At 38.6% G+C, this 23,329-nt stretch overlaps 1 protein-coding gene across 2 annotated transcripts in view; it reads right to left on the bottom strand.

Moving 5' to 3' along the window:
• ARHGAP42 (Rho GTPase activating protein 42) overlaps nt 1–22,266 on the bottom strand; it is a 142,497-nt gene extending 120,231 nt beyond the window's left edge. For both annotated transcript variants that reach the window (XM_059838601.1, XM_059838602.1), the window contains exon 1: nt 21,740–22,266. In XM_059838601.1, coding sequence (XP_059694584.1) covers nt 21,740–21,893 — 154 coding nt within the window. In that variant the 5' untranslated portion in view covers nt 21,894–22,266. The remainder of the gene's footprint in view (nt 1–21,739) is intronic.
• Nucleotides 22,267–23,329: the final 1,063 nt, after the last annotated feature.

The following is a 23,329-nucleotide window of genomic DNA, read 5'->3' as shown; positions in this document are numbered from 1 at the left end:
GAAAAGACATTTTTCTCTGTTTGTTCTTAATCTTACCATGCACCCAAAGAAATTTTAAAAATGCATGTGCCTATTTGCAGGCAATGAAATATACAATATAATATCAGAATATAATCAAAGCCTGTGCTGCAACACATTCTTAAGGAGCCAGAGTTCTGACTATCTGACCAAGATGAGTTCTGCCAGTTCAGTGCTGGGCACATGTAGAATGAGATGCAATGTGCCCACTAGTACCCCTACCCAAATATCTTTCCAGAGGAAAAAATAAAATATAGGATTATTTCTGGTATGAACAGGGAGCTCTAAGAAGCTGCTTCTATGAAATCAAGAATAAATCACTGCAGCAACAATCAGGCAGATCCTCAGCTGTAAAAAATTCTGCAATATATCTTTCAGTGCTTTTATGTTCCATGATTTTTACATTAAGTAGATTCCCCTGTTCTGTGAAGAGAGCTGCTCAAAGGAGGATCGGTCCCACTGGCCTGTGCTGGATGGCGGGGGAGGGATGAAAGGAATGAAAGCAGTTATCAAGGCATTTGTAAGTAGTGAGCTCTTGGAACAACATTAGAGTTGAGGGTCATGGGAAACAGAAGCATTGCTCACCCTTCTTCCTGGCAAAGTTTTCTGTGCTTGGGCAACAAAGTAAATGTGTTGTAAGACCAGAAAGAGGAGGAGAGGGAAAAAAATTAAAATGTGTATATTTAGCTTATTTAAAAAAGAAGATAATATTACTACTTGACTTTAAAGGAAATGAAACACTTTCCATATGAAATTCTTTTGGGCTCTTAAAGCTCAGGAATACAATGCTTGATTAGATTCTTTTGATCAGACAAGTAATATCACAGTCCCATGTACTTCAGTACTGCACTTAACAGGGGTGGGGGTGTGAGAGTTCTAACACACATACACAAACAGATGTAACATTTGTTTAGAGAGTCAGAGATGCACTTCCACATATGGAGGGCAGAACTAAGATTCCTAATCAAGCAGGATTTTGTTCAGCGACATTAAATGTCACTAAATGTGTTGACCAAACTTGGCCTAAAGTAAGTTTTTTTCCATTCAGCCTACCATACAGCCAGTGCACTATTACACACTGCTTAGCTACTTCTCACTACTTAGAGAGAATGGATGATAAACACATCAGTTTCGTACAGCAAACAAGCTTAACATGCTAGTTTAAACTGTCCTCTCCCTTTAAAATATGAAAGCAGTTCACAAACTGCAGATATGAGAGCTATGAAAGCACTTAAAAGTCTTTTAAAGATACATTTTGAGGGCTTAAATTAAATCACTTGCAGTATCATAAATTCAAAAAACTGTTACCAAAACATCTATATTCTAAAAATGGGTGGAAAAAAATAGCAGCCAAATGAAATATGCTTTATTAACTAATGAAATGCACAACTACAAATCAGCTTCACCAGATGAGCTCCTGCTTAAACAAGTCAGAATTAAGCATTCTCAAGGAGTTTGGGGTTAACTCAAATTTACATGAGACTATTTCCTTAACACTTACAGTTTTTGCATTTTACTTTCCAGATTTATTTATTTATTTATTGCACTTTCCAGATTTATTTATTTATTTAAGCCACTTCAAAGAACAGGATCTTTGTATTAAAAAAAAAAAAGAAAAAAGAGAGAGAGAGAAATATCACTCATACTCATTTTACTGGATTTTTTATTTAACATCTCAAACAAAAATAAGGAATTTGAGTGGCTTTCAGCAGAAGTCTGTCTAGTTTCTCTTAACTCAACTAACTTGTAAGAAGGACCAACTAGCTTTCTAGATAGTTCATATATAATTTTTTTCAAATTTTAATTCTTTGGAATTTTGTTCTACTTTCCTGTCACGAGAAGATTTAGGAACATATGAAAACATCCTCTTGTTATCTTCCTGGTAGAGTGATATCCTTTAATTAATAATCTTACCATCCATTAGTACTAGCAGTGTTTATATTATGGCATGTGTAATGAGTTCTGAACTAACTACTATCACAAACAAATGAGACCTTGTCATTAAAATAGATATATAATAACTGGGTTGTTTTATTACTCTACACTCCAGCACAGTCACAGTTAAGAAACATATTAAATTCTAGTAATTATTTGAAACTGGGGGAAAAAAGTCACATCATTAATGCCAATCCATCAGGCCACAAGAGACCTGCACTTAAAAACTATACACAGATTTTGTCTCACTCCTTGACACTGTCTTGTGATATCAAAGGTATAGGGAATTGAGGCAAAGGTACGTGGCAAGCAAATGGCAGGAACACCTTGTTTAAAGAAATGCACACACAGCAATCTGCCTGAAAGGGGCAACTGGGGAACCACTTAGGTTCTACTAAATGACAAGCAGTACAGAAACGATGTTTGTTTCCCAAATGAAAACAAAGGCTGTCTAACAGAGAAAGAAGCAAGCTCAAAACAAAGCAAGAAGATGCTTTTTCTTAACATTTGTAGTTAAATAATGAATCTCACTATAACCGGATACTTTGGACATTAAAAATTTATGTGGGCTCAAAAAAGGACTAGACAAGTTCACAGAAGAAAAATCCACTGAGAGCTATTAAAGACATAACTAACCCCCTGCCCAGGAAATCTTCAAGCCCCAAACCACTGAAGGCAATGGAAGCCTCACTACACTCTGCCTGCTGTTTTTCTCTGCCTTAGACAGTCAGTGCCATGCGTGAGAGAAAAACAGAACCCACAGCACAGCACTCACCCATATCTAGAGACAGGATGTAACACCAGATAAGCTTCATGTCCAACCCTGCACAGTTGTGCTTATGCTCTTTGTAGGAAGACTTGGACACATGTTTTGTAATTGTTTCAATGCCTCAAGACACATTAGCTGATGACCACCACCTGCTAGTAGGAGGTTATCACTGCCATGGATGAGCCGATCCATGGTTGATAAGCCCTCTTTAGCCACCTATCTAGGGTCATCTGTTTGAGCAACAAGCAACAATAGGAGAACGAGCTGCTGAGTTCACACTGAAAAAATAAGGATCACGAAAATGTTCTCTCTTCCCAGCTGAACCACAAGGAGATATTCTCCAGTGTATGGTCAATGGCAGGTAGATGAAAGCTGTATTATCTCCAACAGCTCCACAGCCAGAGGATGTGGGCCATTACACCTTTAGTTATATCCCAAGGCAGTAATTCTCCCAGCAAGGACTTTTTTAGTTACTTGTACTATGAGGTAAACTAAGTATAACTTTTTACAGTAAAAAAAATTGCATTAACAAATAAATAGCTGACAAAAAGTTTATTAGGACTACCAAGCCCAAATGGCTTCTATGAAGACGGATTATAAAGCTGAATTCCTTGCACATGTATATTATCTTCACCCTTCTCCTTCAAAAATGAGTTTTATATTAAAAGGAGCAAAGAGGATCCTAATTTCATTGAAATAAATAATAGAAAAAAAAAAAAAAAGCAGTACAACATTGTTTTGATCCATTTAATGCAGCCCCTACAGAAGGCCTGGCTACTTCAGTTACAGCAGTTAGTGCTCTCTGTTTCAACTCAGTCTCCATGAAAATTAAGAACACCAGACATACAATGCCTACTTGCTTAACAGTCATTTGCTAAACTTTAGTTCAAGCATCTTTTAAAAAAAATTAAAAAAGAAGAAACAAAATTGTGACAGAAGTATTAAATTTGCACAATTAAACTCCAATGTTTCTAAATGTTTCTAGAAGATTTTACATTTAAGTTTAATATAGGATTTTTGCACATACAATGTTTCCATAAATTTTCAGGTGCTGCAGGATGCTATTTCTCTTTCTCAAAAAAACATATAAATTTCCACCAACTAAGACTTATTCCAACTAAGATTTCAATCCAACTTCATCACAGCACCATCTCAAGTATCTGAAGGAAAATTGAAGAAAGTGTTTCTTTGCATAGAAGTTCTAGAAGAAGCCTACTGAGGTTTTTGCTAAGAGAAATGGGAAAAAAAATTCCTTCTTTAAAGATACAAAACAACACTGAAACAGCTGATGACAAAGCTTTTGGAAAATACCCATCTGTTTTGTTTCCACACACAATGGAAAAGTCAATAAGTCAATGAATCAATAATTCACTGAGAGAAGAAAAAAAAAAACAACTGAAACACTTTGAGCCTGAACCAGTTATTTTATATTATTCATTAAGGAAAATTTGGTGTTTAAACCTAGAACTGTATTTTTATCCAAAGACTGACTGAAGAATGTCCCCGACATCACCATAACATCATTTCCCCAGAAGCTGCACTTGGAGGAGCAGCCTTGCATGCCTCAGTTTGTTGGCTAGCTGGATATCCATTCCATCACAGCCTCCTCCTCTCCCTTTTCTCAATGAAGAGTGGTTTAAAGACTTATTTCAAATGCCCAGCAGCACTATGACTTCCTTAGATTCAATTTAATACAAGTGGGAACTTTTCCATGGAAGTACACTTTTCAAAAACCATGAGAATACTTAGCAAACTTAAAACCAAACAAGTTCTGTAACTGGACACAATTCTGAAATCATTGATTCCTTTTAAAATGGAACTGGAATTCTCTGTAAAGTGAAAAGTTTCAGTCTAGACAATGTTTGCTATCTACAATGAGCAATACAAACCAAACAGAGTACAAGCATGGTAGTCTGGATTTTGGACACTGCCTCCCAAATGCAGAAATTTTTTTTCTTTCTGTGAGCATTTAAAATGCTTAACTGCAATGGATACTCCTTTCAGAGGTCCACGTCTGTTGACTGTAATCCTTTTTCATCTGCAGTTGAACACGTACATAAACATGAATCAATGAAGAGTCTCTGAATTACTTGAGAGAATTAATTTAACAGCCAAGCAAAACACCTTCTTCCCAAAACATTCATGTTAGCTTCCTTGACATAAGCAAACAGAGCACATTAAAATATTGGCTGCAAGATGAGGAAAACATGGCACTAACTAGATGGGGGAGGGGTTAGGGACAGTGTTTCTTATTTTTAATTCTTTTATTTAAAATTACAGCCACCAATAAGCAGAAGGTTTTGCAGATATCTTTGGGTCTAACATGCAGGGCAAGTCACAGCTTCCCCAAAGTCAACTGTATTTTGTGAATTGTATCTGAATTAAGGATGCACAATCGATACATTCTTAAGAGAGATTATAATGACTCCTGCTGACTGTTGCAATAGCTCAGCTATTAAGGATTCTGATCCTCTGGCTCCCTAAACAAACAATAGCATCTCTTATCAAGCCAATTATTCACAAAGACAGGCTTGCTAAATCCTTTTACAAGCACCTTGCAACACAAAACAATACTCCTGGGATCTACTCTACACAGACAAGTGCCCAGAACACTAAAATAATCTGAGCTACCTCTATGCTAGCTGGTGACATTCATTACTTAGTGGCCAAAGAGCTAGCAAATTTAACTTTGATATCATACCCTCAAGCTAAACATATAAATTAATCCTGTGCATTCTGCTATTAATTCCCATAATGTCTGAGAATAAAATTTTAAAAAATCACTGTGGAATAATAATTATAAACTGGGTAAAGACAAGCAAAGACTGCTCTCAAAATTATTGTGGGAAACAGTAACTATAAATATGGATGAGAGAATCAACATGAAGTTTGACATGAAGTCCCTCATTGAGAATTATTTTCCTATTGCATTTGGAGGTCACCAAAATATGCACACAGTTACTTAGAAATAGAACACCCACTAAGTCAAACAAAAATGAGGACTTACAGTGCCAGTTTTTCAGTAATGACACTCAAGGTGCTGATTTTTTTTTGTGCTAATCCTTCCTCCTCCTTTTTCTAACATGAAAAATGAAACCTCTTCCCTCAAAGAAAAACAAAATCCAATAATAACTCTCAAAAGTTCAGTCTTGGCAAGAAAATTTAGTTAAGGTTTCAGCTTAAAAAGTCTCCTTGAACCAAATTACCCAAGTGGCTAAAAGATTATGCAGCTGTTAACTTCACCACTTGGTATATAGCTTCCCAATAAATACACTAAAAATCACTTCATAATTTGTGGGTTTGTCCTACTGCATGAAAAAACAGAATATGTTTCTGGATGTGCATAATAGTCAGATTCTGGTTTTTATCATCTCTCCACAGACAAGCAATACCATGAGGTGCTAGCACAAACGCTTTTTGAGTGAAGAGAGATGTATTTCTGAAAAAAAATCACATTCCATTGAGAATTCAAGAGCATTTAGCTCTTGCTCTCTTATACTTCTGAAAATATCATTAGCAACCTACATAATCCTTATAATATTTTACAGTCCAAATAAATATTTTCATTTAAAGATCAAGGTAGGGCAGTAGTAGAGCTGTAAGAAAGTTAGCAGAAGGCTCTTCTCTTAGCTTCAGCTTTGCTAAGTACTGAACTCAGCAAAGTGCATATTCCAGCTGTGTAAAGTATTTATCTTGAAAGAAACACAAGAGGATGTGGGCTTTAAGCCAGTAAAATACTCAATCATCTGGAATATTACAGGACAGACCAACCAAACTGGTTTCACAACTGCCAGGGCACGAAGGCAGCAACAAGTACTTAACTCAGTTGCCACAGCTTCTTATAACGGAATTAAACTTTAGTAGATTTTCTGTACTAATATTCTTTTTCCTGCCAAATAATTCCTTTCTGAATCTCCAAGGAATCTTACTATTCATCAGATCCATCACAAAATCTGGAGATCAAATTGGAAAAAGGGTGTTAACACTGAGTAAAATATTTTGCTGCTGATACATGTATTCACAATCAACTTTCATTTTTTCCTTTCTTAAAAAGCAGAAGGATGTCAGAATCTTTAATGCCAAGAAGGCAAGGTGATATGGGAAAATAATATTTAGGAAGCACACCTTAATGCACATAGCAAAAAAAAAATATATATATCCACATACTGATGCTATTTACATTAGATTTAATACTCCTTGAAAGATCTTGGGAGTCAGTGCAGGCAGTTATTTTATAATACCAACTCAACAATCAGCAACAGTCACAAATATTAAGGCCTAGTAGGGAAAGAATGCCAAAACCAGAAACTATCACTATTTGATGCATTCTTGCCTTGAATACTCCATGAAGTTGCAAGTTCCATTTCTTGCAATCTAATTCAGAATGAGCATTGTTACATAAAGAAGGTCAAAGGACAACCAGAAGACAGATTTGCTAACTTAAAAGCAGAAACTAACTAAACTGGAACTTTTCAAAGCAGCCGGGGAGCAAAACCTGAAGAAATGAAGAAAGAAAAGAAAGATCTTAAAAAAAAAAATAGCAAACTCAGATGAACAGCACAGGCAATATATACAGACAACAGTTACTACTTCTCATAGAACAAAAATTGCCATTGTCAGATAAAAAAAATAAGCAGCAGGCATACAACAAAGGAAGCATTTTTGCTCCTGCAGTGCACACTTAAATCATGGAACTCCTCGCCTGCTGTCACAGACTGGTGTGGAGCCTAACAGAACACCTGGATTTCAACCCAGGTAAGACAAATCCCCTTCTGAAAAGGGGTTATTTGATGACACTTGGGGAAATTTTAAGCAGAAGGCTATGCAATTTACAGGTTCTCCTTGTCTGACTTGTAGAAGCTCAGCACTTCTGTGAGGGTCACCGACTGGCCAGTTTTATTCTGGAGGTCTGAAGGCACAATGCACAGCTCTGTGAGACTGCACAGATGCTGACACAGCTCTAAACTTAAGTATCCTCACAAAATCTGAAACTTGCATCTCAGTAATGACAGGATTTAACTACTGACTACATTAACTTGTTTCATGGGGAAATAATCAGGTTTTGCAGTAGTGCTTATCAATTTATGGTGTTTTGCTTGTTTTAAAAAAACCCCCAAAACTTTCCATATTACTTGGCATCCAAGCAGAAGCAGACTTCTGAGAGACCAAACTTCCATGCTGCAGATCCGGATCTCACCATAAATCCTCCCTCCTAAATTTCTCTGAGAAGCACAAATACAGTCCTCACTGGAATGAAGGAGTTACAGAAGTATTAGACTTCGTATTTAAAGAGTCAACATACTTTGAATGAAGTTTAACAAAACAGTATGACAAAATGTCTGCTGGCAGTATGATGTACAGCAACATCAAAAATTCTACTGCACTGATAGTAGGGATTACCTGAATAATCTGTTTAGCTTCAGAAAAAAATTAATGCCTACTTTAATAAAATATACTAATCAACTGTTTTAAGATCCCCCTCCTATACTAAAAAGTGTCTGTTTTATAAGTACCCAAATCAAACAAACTCAAATAGTAATTTAAATGTTTAAAATGGTATTTAATGCTTTTATAGATAACTTTTTTTTAAATTTCAACCTAAAGGCATATGTAGAAACTGAGATGGAAGTGAAATGCCCTGTAACACTTAATAGACATTTAAATTACTCAACACCTGCTTATATATGGAAAAAAACTAAAGTACTATTTACAGAAAAGTATACAAGTTAACGATAAATCTCCCCAAATCACAGGTTTTATTTTACTGTGGGACAACTGTGACAAGAAAGGCAAGAACTTGGCATACAACTGGTTTAACTTTGATATCTGCCCAGAATCCAGACATGGGATTGATACACAGAAACTCCAACTCTTACTGCTGCAGAACCTCATAGTCTCTGCCCATCTTCACTGTACTCAGCCTCTTTTGCATATCCCACAACAGGGAAGGGGATCAAGATTTATATCACTTAATATACTTTAAAAAGATAACCAGACCAACCAACTAAGAAAATATCAAGCCACTAAAACATCATCCCCCCCAACCCATTCACTAGTAAGAGTAACACTGCTGTGTTGTGTTTTATTCCATCTGTACAAATGCATTGTTGTTCAAGCGCCATTTTGATTTACAAAGAAACAAGATAAGTGTTTGTCAAAATATCATGGATTCCTTTGGGAACATTAAACATTAAAGAATACATTGCAAAACTGATGTTCAACCCAGCAACACAGTACTCAGAGCTCCATAATGACTCGTCAAGAGAAGTGACAAAAGTAGGCATGCAAGAGAGTTTTTATTGTAAAACAGTCTGGAAGTCTCAAGGTGCACTGACAACTCTGGCTTCTCATAGAGAGCATCAGAGAAGCTCTGGAGTGTCAATGAGGAGGAGTTTTGACAGAATTATGCATATTTCACTGACAAATGATTTGGAAGCTGTCAGAAAGCTGGTGGAGAAAAAAAAATCCACATGATCTACAATACCATTTTAGTAAATTTAAGATGATTACCATTCCCAGGGAGATTTGGGATATGCTGCATTAAGAGACAAGAGTAAAACTAAATGAACCAACAAAATTAAGAATTACATTATTGCTGTGCTGTAGCAGTGCAAACAGAATAACAATAAACACATTTTAACCTGCTGTATTTCAACTACACAGAGAAGGCACGAAACAGAAAAAGTAGCATTATGTACAGTTACCAATATTGTACTAGAATATAAAAAATAGAAGTTCTTAGGTTGTATGGAACTAAAGGAAATCAGCAGATCCTGTGAATTTGTTGAGTTTAATTTATTTAGACCAGAGATCAACAGGTCTCTTGGATTACTGAGAAAAAAGAATGGCAAAAAAATGCACTTTTACAAAACTTTCAATTTTTCACTTCTCAATTAGACCTGAAAAAATAAATGCTGAACAAACTTATTGAACATGGCCTTAACATTTTTATCTTTCATCCTGCAATCTGGAGATAAACAAAAGACTTGATGAACATCCCATCAGTTCATGGGAAAATGAGTTGCGTCATGCTGGCCAGGGTGCAGAACATGGCATCTTCAACCAGCTAAGCAACAGAAGCTATAGCTTAAAGGACAAACTCAAAAATTCTGTATGAGGGAATCAGGAAATCTCTCAGCATACAAAGAAGATTTGGCTATGTAAACAGGAAATATCCTGCTGTGTCTAAACGCCTCTTCATAAAATGAAATATTTTGGATTTCTCATTTGACCTTAGGCTCCCAAACAGTACAAAGATGCAGCAGCTCTAAGCTCACGTAGCAAAAAGCCAACCATACTGACTGTATTTGTGAGAAAACTTGCTAAGTCTATTGCCAAGCTTACACTTACGCTCTGCCTACAAGAATCAGCTTAGACACACCTCTGCATTCTTATGTCCATTTCCAATTTACCCAGTCATGGTAGTAGACAACAAAACACCGTATAGACAAGAACTGTGAGAATTTTAAGGTTTTCAAAGTAGTTCAGACTATCTCTATCTCAACAGGATAACAAAGCTAAGCTATTAAACCCATTTCCTGACATTAAGGATCTTTGAAAAATGTTAAGTTTGCTACCTTTACATACCTGTAAGACAGCAACTTTAACTGAACATATTTAGTGCCTGTATATATGAAAAGAAAGATAGCATTACTATTTTCAACTATTTGGTTTTGTTTCAATGTGTATTTCCACAGGCATATACATACACTAAAATAATACAGTCTAGTGTTCAAAACTAAGAAAGAGAAAAGAAAAAAACCCCAAGAAAACAACAAAATTAGACACTAAAAACATCCCCCCAAGACAGTTACTACAGCATAGCACTTCCATTTTGTATCACAATGCTGATACCAAAGTAAAGAGTACCAGAAGGAAACCTCTGAGGCTTTACTTGCAAGTATTTTAAACATGAAAAACATTAAACTAAAGTAAAATGTCTTAAGGATGTATTCTTGACAGATTTCAAAGTTCCACTCACACATGTACATTCATGGAATGTACATGACTTGCGAGTAGACTGAAAACATTTCTTTTTAAGGCAAGAAAAAAACAATGTAATCAACAAGCCCTGCTACCCTGACCAGGAGTTTTAGGATTTAATACTTCAAGCCCAACAGGTATAAATGAACAAGACTTCAACTTAGGGGAAAAAAAATCCAAACAATTTAAGATTTTCCAGCAATGAAAAGTCATTATTATCACCTTAAGGAAGTATCTTACTAGCTCTGCAGTTGCAGGTTTATAATCTTAATTTGTACAGCTTCTGCCAACACTTGGATCTTCATACACCTTGGTCTCTTAGCAAAATCTCCCATCAATAAACAAATCTTTAACTTTCAGATTAAGTAATGGTGAAAAACATGCTACACGGTGTTTGCGGTCTTCAAGAAGCTAAGGCATGTTTATATGCTCTTCAAATGTTCAAAAGGGTCTTCTTTGTGCCTTCACAATTTTTCAGCATTCTCCAGAAAACGAGCAGCAGGACCAGACTCAACATCCATAAATACAAAAACTATCCATAAAATCCTTTAACTGATACTTGCAGACATACTTCTGGCATCTGTCAGCCTGCAAGCCCATGTTCACCATGTTAAATGTACTCATCTTCCCCTCCACCAGCCAGTTACTTTCCACAGTCAGTGTTAGCTGCCCCGTAGGCATGCCACATTTGCTGTTTCTTGACTTGCTGAAAATGTTCCCAAAAAGGTTATGCAAGGACAACAAAGAGTGATTTGCTGTGATTCTAACAATTTTCAACTCACAAAAAAGAAAAGCATGTTTTCCAAAACAGAAGTCTCACCACACTTAAAAACAAGAAGCAAGGGAATTCCCTCTGAAAAAGAGAGTAAAGCACTGGCCATTATCAAGAAGAAAATATGTTTAGAACCTGCAGTGCATTTATTTCCTTGCTACTTCAGATGTACGGACTTACATTAATAAATTTATCAAATTTAGGTAACAGGTTCTCATATCCAAGCTGTACAAAAATAACCAGCCAGTAATTCCTAGACAAAGACCTCTGAGTAAAAAAACATCTCATCAGGCATTCATGATGCTTACCAAATTGCACTGATTTTGCACTGTTAGTTTTTCCAATTTGCATATTTTTCCTTAGTTTTAACCATTAGGCTAGGTCAATAATATGCTGAAACTGGGAGAGGAAACAACAAAACAGGTGAGGGGAAGAAGTAGTACTAGCCATATTTCATTCCAGAATCTGCAAATGGTTAATAAAAAATTATTATTCCCAAAGATTACTTTAACCCCACTTAAGCCACTTTAAGTTGTGGCTTAAACCAACTCCTGTTTACCCAGATCTGATACCAACTGAAAGCAGCAATTCTTTTCCTCAGGTCTGTTTTGTACTACTGGACCTCTGCCTGGTCCCTCTTCTCTCGCTCATCAAAGCACAACTCAGATGGAGAAACCAACCCATTAAATGCTGAGAATGCCAAAGCCCAACTCTTGATGGTACTGACTTTTATACAAATAACACACACCATGAGATGAGGTTCACAAAAGCATCTCTGAGTCCACAAAGCAAACTAAAATTTTTATTATAAGCCAACTAATACTTTCCATTTAGAAGCCATTTGTTAGTTTTTCTTTTTCTGCACTAAAACAGATTCTTCATAGAAGTATGGAAATTAGTACAGCTTCATAGACTATCCTGAGCTGGAAGAGACCCACAAGGATCATCAAGTCCAACTCCTGGCCCTGCACAGGACAAGCCCAAAAATCCCAACATGTGCCTGAGAACACTGCCTGAGCACTTCTTGAACTCTTGAAGGCTTGCTACCATAATTGCTTCACTGGGGAGTCTGTTCCAGTGCACAACCACCCTCTGGCTGAAAAAACTTCTCCTAATACCCAACTTAGAGATAAAATATTTTATAAATACTTTTTATTTATCCTAGAAGGTGAAATACTTGACAACACTTTATAAATAAATAGATGCATTTTTACACATATATGTTTTAACAGTACCAGTCTCTCAAATGTTCACATAATTTCTGTTTTTCCCCAGAATAAGGGGATTTTACCATTCCTGGAGTAAAGCTCAAGTCTTACTTATTTTGAGGTTTCCTGGAAGGTAAGTGACATGGCTCCGCAGCTTCCCTGTGTATATAGGCTAACTGATAACTCACAAGAGGAGCATGGAAAGGTGTTTTTTTTTTTCCTTGAAGTATCATTATACAGCTTGTTTTAATGGCAGTGGTAGTTCTAGACATGAAAAAGTTCAAAAAGGGAACATTTTTTTTTAATTGATAACCTCAGACTTCGAGCAAGCTTTCTCAAAGCAGCAAGTTTCTTCTGCATGCTCCCTGCAACTTATAAGTAATTTCAAACTTAGAGGAAAATTACCCCTCTAAAATATTTATGGATTTAAACTAACAGTTTATACAAATAGTAGATTCCACAGAAGATGAGTTCTTGTGTTCTCTCTACTTCTGCCTGTCTCAACTCCTCCTCATCCTTTGTAAACAAAGGTTAAAGGTAAATAAGCCAGAAAAGGGTGAGAAGATGGAAGGAATGGAATGTAAACTTTCTGAATAGCATGGTCCCAGAGCTCCAAAGGCTTTGACAATACTGATAATCTAGGCAGGCTTTTGAACATCAACATGTACTACCACAACATCGCAAATCTCTCTGCTCTTCCATTTAAGTATGACCTGCACTTTGAAGAACTGTGGCTTTTAAGAATGGATCTGCCCATATTTACACTGACATTTGGCCACTTCTCGAAATTCATCTAATTATTACAGCAGAAGAAAAAAAAATTCAGTTATCTCTTCTTGTGCATTTTCAATTAGCAAAGAAAGAACTTAACTCAAAAGGAAATGTCTTTACTAGGAAACCCTACTTCCTCTATTGGTTGTTTTACCAAGGATTTGTGGGGTTTTTCTGTGTGTGATGGTGAGACAGTGGCAAATGTGAGGACTTGGAGAAGAAGAACTAAGATGATTTTCATATTTGATAATTTTCTAGAAGCAACAAGGTTCTTACCCAGGTATTTTTGTGCAGAAAGCAGCAAGAAGGGGTCATCACAAAAAAATATATCCTTAACAGGAGTCTAAACAGGTCAGGTGAATGACTACCTCATCTAAGATATACTGTAAAAGAATTAAAAGCCTTTGCAACTTTTTAATGATTCATTCCTCTATTCTTTTCCTAAGTTCACCTGCTCCCCATGAACAACAAAACAATTCTCAGTCATCAAATGCCTAGAAGCAGCTACTTGTTAGAAGAGGAACCAAAATGTTTCTCTTCCAAAGACAGAAACACTGAAAGCACCTGGAGAAGAGCTTTACTGGGTTTACATGGCAAGGTAGAGGCGGAGGAGGGCAGCAGAAGTGGCTTCTGTGAGTAGACATCAGAAGCTGATCTCATGTCAGACAGATAATTCTACAGAATCAAATCACAGAATCATAGATTACCAGGCTGGAAGGGACCTCAAGAGTCATCTGATCCAACCACTTGGCAAAATCACAAATAGATTCTTCTTACTGTTACGCATTTTATTTTTCATGATGTTTATTTTACTTACAGGATTTTATAGTAGAAAATTAATCCTAATGGGGACACCTACTTTGATTTACATAATATCTTTCTGAGATCAAGAGTATCTTTGTAAACAGACACTATAACCCACATCTGGCATGCAAACCTCTCTTTAATCAACTTGCAAATCAACTAACAAGAGCAGTAGAACAAACTATATGACCGAGACATTGCAGCACCTTGTACCCTGCTTTAAATATTGAGCCAAAAGAAGACAAGACTTCTTAAGACATACAGCATTTCCATACTGTTTTGCCATGTCTGAACGATATTAATCAAAACACGGGAGTGCAGTAACATGCTTAAGCTTTTGTGTCCTGTGAAATACAAGTTTGCATAATTCAGGAGAGGGAAGTGATTTAAATTGATAACTTCTAACTAATCTGAAAAACTACACTGTAACATAGCCTGAAGTTTATAACCTGCTGTGAGATATATCTTTCTAATGAAAGCTATTTGCACTTCACAGGGTGCCAATGGGAGGTTACATTACTGCCCAACAGTACTTCAATTCCATATTAATATGGAATAAGGTAAAGTTATTTTTCTTCAGTTTAAATATATACTTCATTGCTACTGCCTGTAAGATCCTGAGACTTTTTTACCTTTAATCATATACTTGAGGAATTCATAGCACCTCATAGTCAAAAGACCATAAGCATTGATTTCATTTAATGATTGATGTTCTCACAGAATATGGAAAGATAACACTTATATACTAGCTTTGTTTTCCCTATTTTTAGAGCTCTTGAAAACTTAAAAGTCAATTTTAAAAGGCATAGAAAAGAGCTACTAAAATGACCAAGAAACCAGAGAACCTCTTAGAAGAGAGGATGTGAACAGCCTGTTCAGTCCAGCAAAAGGATGTGATTATTCACCAAGAAAATCCAAGTAAACAACAATGCTGAGTGAAAGCAAAATTAGCATAAACAAGTTTGAATTGCCAGATTAAATTTATTTTTAATGAGTTAACCAACTCTCAGGGTAACAAGGTTCTAGAACAGCCTTCTAGCAGAAACAGAAAGGATAAAAATTGTTTTTAAAATGGAGCTTGACAAGTAGGGATTACATTATGTAATACTAGCAGGAGACTGGATGTAATAAAGTAAATCCATGGTACCAAATTTCTCTATATTCCAGATTTATTTATAATTACAGGTTGAGAAAAGGAAAAATAGAAAAGGCAAAGATGTCGCACTGGCTTACTTGTTCAGTAGAAAGAAGGACTGTATTGTCCTCTGTTTTTTTTTTTTTCCAGAGGATGAATATGAAGTTATTTACTATTACAGGAAACAGCAAATTGCTGTAGCACTTCTGCCCACAAAAACCCAAGAGATCTGGACAAGTTCAGTGACCACAGCATCATATTTTCCATTGTAGTAAAGACAATATTCCTGAAGCAGCTGGTCTCTTATTAATAGAATTCATTTATCTTATTCATAGCAAATGAAGCACACACTAGACAACGAGCCAACTGGCCCATTAAGAAACAGATTAAATTTGACCTTTTAAAGAAATTAGTTAAAAAATCCTAATTTAAAAAAAAAAAATCCACAATATTTTTTTCAAGTAGAGATATCATTTCATATGGCATTTGAAACTCGAAACTGCTCCTTTGGTAGCCTGACATAATCTAATTACCAAGTTTCTCTAAAGAATACCAGTTTCAATATTAAGGCTTAAGAACACCCATGTTGAGTCACTCAAGGTCTTTGTTAATACAGTAATCATTACTGACAGTATGGAAATTCACTTGCAGGTACTACTGGTTCCAAATTAAACATCATGTGATGGCCAGAAAATAATGCTCTGTAACAGTCCACTACATCCTGATATGTTTTCTTCACATATAGTTGGCTAAAGATAATATGATACAGACTGCAGCTGCTTTAAGCACTAGAGGAAATAATTAAGATCCTTCTCTGGCCATCAACAAGCTTACTGTTGTTATCCCTGCATAAAAAGCAGAACACTGTTAGAAATGTTTTTGACAGTTTCATCCATAATCCATAGAAATTGCAGACACCATCTGAGTTTGCACAGGACCCCACAAATGCCTGTCAGAAGTAACAGGACAGCAATGGAACAGATAACTTCAAAACCAAAACCTAATGGCAATGAGTAAGCTGCAATTTCTTTTTAGTGGGAAAAAAGAAAATGTAGTCTCTCACTCTAAATACCAGCTGTAGGACAGGGCTGGAGTGGGCATGATGACCATGTGTGTTCCATGAAGCTGCTGCTGACTGTCATGAATGCTTACTTACTAAGTAAGTGTGACTCTGGGAATATCCCAGAGTAACACAGATCACATGGTCTAGTTTAGCTAGTATCACACCTTTATGTATGGCTATACTAAGAGGGAAATAATTTTTTTTAATCGAGAATAATGTACTTAGGGACTAAGAAATATAAGCTACAGCTACATAAATAAAGGAGAATGATTGCTATCAAACTTCAGCAGTCAGTATTCAATGAACTCAGTCTTGCTTCACTTAGAATCTGGAAAAGACATTGCAAAGACATATTCTTAAGAAAATATGTGAGGCAAAGATATCTGGAAAAATGCATCTCTCTGTGAAGATACAAAGGTTTTGTTTTTTTAATGAAAAAACGAATCCCCAAAGAGATAAAAAGATCATAAATTCTTATGCTGTAATTTTGCACTTTTTTTTTCCCAGGGAGCTAATCCCCAAAATTTCCCTATGTATAAGCATGTTCATCACTGTATTTTTATTATTAGGTTCAGTAGAGAAGTGAATCATCCCTGAAAACCCTGAAATATGCCAAACAACTTAAGTCTTTTTATGTGTGAAATTTCAATAAAACCCTGGTAAATAATATCCCCTTTCACCTCTTGCAAAAGACAGTATTTCCATCTTGTGTCTGTTTCTCCTTGTGTCAAGCAAAAAAATAAAACTAATGACTGCTACTAAATTACAAAATTCTAAAGATAACTGCTAAATCTTATTTATATTACATGTATATATAACACCACATCTCTGCATTACTCTAAGACACTTGAAAAAGTATAGTATTACTTAAAACAGTTGTAAATATACTGAACTTTCAACCACTTAACCCACAACTTAGGCAGCTCTCATCTTCAAATATGTGAATTTGACAGGACTAAAGATGGAGAGAGCCTCAAAAATCAGAGGGGAAACAGAAGGCTTCAGCACACACTGAGCTGTAAGATCACCTGTACAAGATGAATGTCACTTTTCTGGATTGTTAAATACAATATTCATTAACTCTGGCAAGTCAGTAGGCCTATTATGGAAATTAGAAGTATACAAGTAATGGAATTTCCTATATAAACTATAGCACAACACCCAAAACTAGGTTGCTTCTTCAGAAGATAACTACAAGGAAATTACAAAGTAGATGACTGGAATAAGTACAGGGAAAAACAGACTTGATGTTTTAATTGAAAACAATCTAGAAAGAACAAGAAGGAAAAATATCAATTCTGCCTTAGGAGTCATTCTACAGCTGGACCTCACAATGTGAAGCATTCAAGCATATGCACTTTCAACATGCACCTCAAAGATCTACTAAATTAGGCAGCTGAAGAAATTATGAACTCAACAGTTACCTAATAATCAAGAAGGTCAGTTGTAACAGGAAGCCATTTATTCTTAAAGTTTTTTACCCTCTTAATTCCTAAGTTAACAACAAAAACTCTCTTCTGGGTGCACTAAAAGACTATATGCTTCTATTTAAATGTGCCTATACAGAGGGCTAAAGCTCTGTCAAAGCTCTGTCAAAAGGTATTTTTTTAATATAATAGGCAAGTCTCTTACATGCATAATCTAAATCTTTCAAGAGATAGTCATGTATTTAGTACCTCAGCTGATTTGAAAAAGGAAGTGTAGTCCCTCAGTATAAATACTAATTGTAGGAGAAGGCTGAAACAGGCACAATGGCCATGCAGATGGGATGCTAACACCTAGCTAAACTGAAACATATAATCTGTGTTGCTCTGGGCTACTCACAGAATCCTGCTTATTTAGAAAGACAATGAAACAGTGCAAAAAATGCTAGGAAAAAGCTGATGAGGATTTTAAATCAATTCTAGCTTTATCAGTTCCCACTGTACTCACAATACAGTGAATAGTCAACTGCTGCTTCATGGAACACTGCTGCTCCGCATGTCACCTTGGAAAGCAGCATTCTCCAGAACTAATGCAGCAAAACCACATTAAAATAAAGTCTGACTCATTTTGGGACCACTCCAAATAAAATGCAAAATATTTGCATACTACCTTGAGTGTATCTAACTTCAATTTATGTGGAATCTGCCAGGTATTTATAAACATTGCATTGTTACAGTAACTTGAATACTTGATTGTGAAAATATTAAAATTTTGTAACATTTGTAATACAGAAGTTTAATTTTACCTGAAAAACCATGGACATGCTGTCATTTCATATAATAAAACTTGCAATTAGCAACCTTTAGAACAATATTGTGTTTTCTAACTGCAATTAGTCAGTTTCACTGTCTCTTCTCTAAGCATGGTCAGGATGACATGTTCCAAAACTCATTTCCATAGAAGCTCTACAGCACAGTTCAGGGGTTTTTTTACCACATCAGAACTGATCGTGCAAAATGATGTGTAAATAAAAATCTTAGATCACCTAGAGATAAAACTTGGTAAATAATGCCTATTTTGTTTCTGGGCTTTAAGGTTATTAAATATTCAAAAATCAAACAATAGAGTTATCAGTGAACTAAAAAACTTCACAATTTGATTTGAAAAAAATAAAAGGCTTGTATAAGTATTTTACACTTCACTTATTTTAAAGGTAGGAGTAGAAGCCACTAATTTGCTTAAACAAACCAAATTTCTGTGCTCTATAAATATACAATAGTGCTACTTGCTGTAACAGGTACACTGTCCTTGCAGCATCTACAACAGAGTCTTTAGAGCATAAGTCTAAGATTTCTAAATTGTTGAGAAAAAATCCAGACATTTTCTCAGCAGTACTAACACAGGAATTAAGGCAATATTCTACAGAAGAATGACACAGTCAGGAAATCAAGAGATTTGAAATGAACAAGAGGACAAAAATTTTTTACTATACTAAAACAAACTTTATTTTTCTAAGGCTAAAAGACAAAATATTTTAGATCTGATAGGATACAATAAGCATTGTGTCAAACAGAACAACATTTGAACTACGAGGTTTGAAAAATCATGAGAACTTACAAATTAAGTAGTCATTACCTGAGATAGAAATATTGTTCTAAATCCTGCAAGGACTCATAAGTGTTCTCCCCAAAACTAATAGGGTTACTCACTTCAGAATCGGAGTTATAAATACTTCTCAAATACAATATTTGTTCTACTGTTCTGTGTTTGACAATCATAAACTGGCTTGTGGTGGAAGGAACCTTAAAGATCAGCAAGTTCCAAACCCCCTCCCATGGGCAGGGACACCTCTCACTAGACCAGCTTGCTCAAGGCCCACCCGACCTGGCCTTGAACTTTTCCACAAAGGGAGCAACCACAGTTTCTCTGGGCAACCTGTTTCAGAGTCTCACTAGCCTCACAGTGAAGAATTTCTCTCTAATATCCAATCTAAACCTACCCACTGCATTACCCCTTGGCCTATTCACTGCATATCCTTGTAAAAAGTCCCTCTCCAGCACTTGTATGCCTCTCTTTAGTTATGGAGAGCTGAAGGAAGGTTTTCCCAGAGCCTTCTCTTCTCCAGGCTGAACAGCCTCAACCTCTCAGCCTGTCTTCAGACAGCCTAAGAAGAAAGTTGTGTTTGTTCATATTTGACCCAAAAGCAGTCAGCTCTCAGTGCCAGTCCAGGTTAAAAAAGTACTCATGTGGTATCCTAATCTGCCATTACTATTTTTTGGACCAGGTTTGTAATAGTAAGCTTTTACTACTTAAAACAAGCTCAGACTTTCTGTTACATGGAGAAAGCTTTTTAGCAACAAGAAAGGCTTAAAGTACAAATAAACTTTTTTGCCTGTAAAGAAAACTGTACCAATAAGTTTTCAGAGATACACATAGACTGATACACACACACACACATACACACACACACACACACACACACACACACACACACACACACACACACTCACAAGCACTATTTCTGTGTAATTGGTCATCTCACATCCTGTGGGCATGGGTTCAGGAATTTATTAAATTTAATATAAATTCATGTAAGGTGTTAGACTTGCACCCAGCTATCACTAAAACTTAGATGTGTCCAGAAATACATGCATTTACATGAGAAAAAAAACACTCAAAAAGGCAATAGCTGCTTTATGTAAATGCAATGCTGTAAATATACATTTGATGCATGAACAAGTACAATTCAAGCATACTGCTGGGCAAACAAAATCCTCACAATTTTTACCTCCTAGGTAAGGACATAAACTTTGGGTTTAGACTGCAGGTCAGAAACAGTTCTTAAGAACTACAGAGCTCAGAGCAATACCTGTTCCCCATCCACATAACAAGCAGTACTGCTACATCTAATTAGACAAAAACCGGCATACCATGACAATGCAGCAGATATTTTTAAAGATTAAAGCAATTCTTTCTTTTGACTATCTTGTGTTGGAAAAAGAGATGCTGTAAGTTACTTCTCTGCTCTCCGTGAAGGAAAACTTTGGGCAACAGGTGAGAGACCCAAAGTGACTTAAAGACAAGAAGTAGGTGGCAAGGTTTACAGGACGGGAGGACAAACCGAGTCTAGTGACGTTCCTGGGCAATTCCCAGCTTTCACTTTATGATCTTCAGAGCATGACTGCTGTTTTCATGCCCCAGAAAGCTGTCACTGCTCAACTCACAGACCTTTAAAAGCACTACACTGCTGGTGTTTCTCTGCTATCAGAACTTTCAAAATACATAAAAGCTAATATTCCACATGAAGACTCGACAAGATGGGGGAGAAGATTTAAACTCTCCCTATAAATCCACTACATTATGTCGCTTTGCCCACTTGTTACGAACATCTTCGTTATCTGAAGACACGCAACTAGCAGCCAGCGTGCTAAAAAGAGACCCCGCCGCAACACTCCACGCCTGGTCCGCGGCGTACAGCGACCTACACGGCCGCTTTCCGCTCCAGCCCCGACGGCGGGCTCTGCCCGCATCCCCAGCCGGGACCACCTGGCCGGTCCGCGCCCGGCGGCGGCGGCGCCCCCGCGCTGCCCGCGGCCCCCGGCGGGGAGGGCGCGGCCGGGCCCCCGGGCCGGGGCAGGGCCCGCACCGCCCCCGCTCCCCCGGGACACCCACCCGGCCCCGCCGCGGGCGAGGCGAGGCACGGCGGCGGGGAGCGAGAAAGGGAGGGAGCGGGGCAGAGAAAGTTGAGGAGGCGCCTTTCGGCGGCTGCCGGCAGGGGAGCCCGCGCCCGGCGCCCATTCAAACAAAAGAAGCCCCTTCTCCTGCCAGCCACCGCCGGTCCCACCGCCCGACTCACTTCGCAGGGCCCCGATGAGGAGGTTTCCGTCCTTAATCAGCTCCTTGATGAACTTGTTCGTCCTCTCCAGCTCGATCTCGTGACACTTGAGGCGCTCCCTGAAATCCGGGCTGTCCAAGTAGGAGTCACTGAACTCCAGCGTGGGCAGCCCCATGGCAGCGGTGGCGGCCGCAGCCCCCCGGCCGGCGGCGGAGGGAGGGAGGAACGGAGGGAGGGCCGCGCCGAGAGACGGCGCCGAGGGCAGAGGGGAAAGCGAGGGAGAGGCGAGACGAGGCGCGGCTGCCGCCTCCCCGGAGAAGCTCCCGACCCGCCGCACCGGCCCGCTGGCAGCGGAGGCGGCGCGCTCCGGCCGCTGTCACCCAGCTACATTGCTGTCCGCGGGACACCGCGGGCAACCAGCGCCGCCGCCGCTCCGCCGCTTCCGGCAGCGCTCGCTCTTCCTCCCTGCCCGGCGCTAACTCCAGTGCGAACCTCCCCCGGCCCGGCCGAGGAATTCCTCCTCCTCCCGGCGCGGCATGCTCACATGCCGGGGACGCGGCCCGGCAGTGCCCGCCCCTCGCTCGCCGCCCCTCCGCGCTCTGCCCTCCAGCGGCGGCGCGGCCTCGGGCCGCTACGGCCCGGGGCGAGGCGGAGGGTCTGCGCTGCTCGGCCACGTCCGGCGCTCGCCACCTCCTTTACCAGGGGCTTTGGGGCGGCCAGAGCAAAGTCGGGAGGGAGGATCCGCCAGCGGGGCACGGAGGCGCTGGGGCATTGCCAAGGGTGCATGTGGAGGAGGCCGGTTTGTGTGGGGTGAAGCGAGGAGCAGCTGGGGCAGGAGCAATGCCAGCCAGGGGGCTCCTGCCTCCGCTGGAGGAGCCGCGGGAGCCAGGGCCGGAGGCAGCCAGCCGCAGCGGGCCTGCTCTGGCAGGGGATCCCGCTGGCACCCTGGCCAGCCTGCCCCGTGTGCGCGTCCGGCCTGCGGCGGGGCGGCGCCCCAGGGACGGGCAGGCACAAAGATGGGAACCATAGCACTTGGTGGCTATGAAGGGGATACAGCTGAGCCAAATCCATCCTAAAGATGAGCATCAAGCCTGGTTTCTGTAGCAAAGTTGGTTTTTACAAGTATGTGAGTGGGCTTTTCACAGTAAACAGAAACACTTTGATTGATTCTTGTATGTTTGTTTATCTGGAGTGGTTTATTCAGACATACCATGTCAGTATGTAAGTATGTATACAAACGTACATACTGGATTTAAGGAGAGCTCTTGGTAAACACACCTTCAAGTCGGCAACAACTCAGTTGAAAACAACCATCAAGAGGCATGGCCATGAAAGTAATTATACTTCAAGACAGCCCACCACTCGCCAAAAATGGCTTTCAAGAAGACTGCCATGCACACACTCCTACCAAATGATTGTCACCACGTCTACACAGTTGAATATGGAAGTGCGGGAAGGTTCAAGGCTCCTACATGCTGTAATTCCTTGATGCAATTTGTGTTTTTCACACTTCTTAACTGTTCATCAAAACTTACCTCTTTGTATTCACAATAGATTTTTGTGAGTGTCAAAAATGCAGAAGAGATGCTGCCATTTCAGCTAATACAGCTG

This window comes from Haemorhous mexicanus, chromosome 2 (assembly GCF_027477595.1).
Source record: "Haemorhous mexicanus isolate bHaeMex1 chromosome 2, bHaeMex1.pri, whole genome shotgun sequence".
Classification (NCBI taxonomy): Eukaryota; Metazoa; Chordata; class Aves; order Passeriformes; family Fringillidae; genus Haemorhous; species Haemorhous mexicanus.
This window is presented reverse-complemented; position numbering and strand designations above follow the sequence as displayed.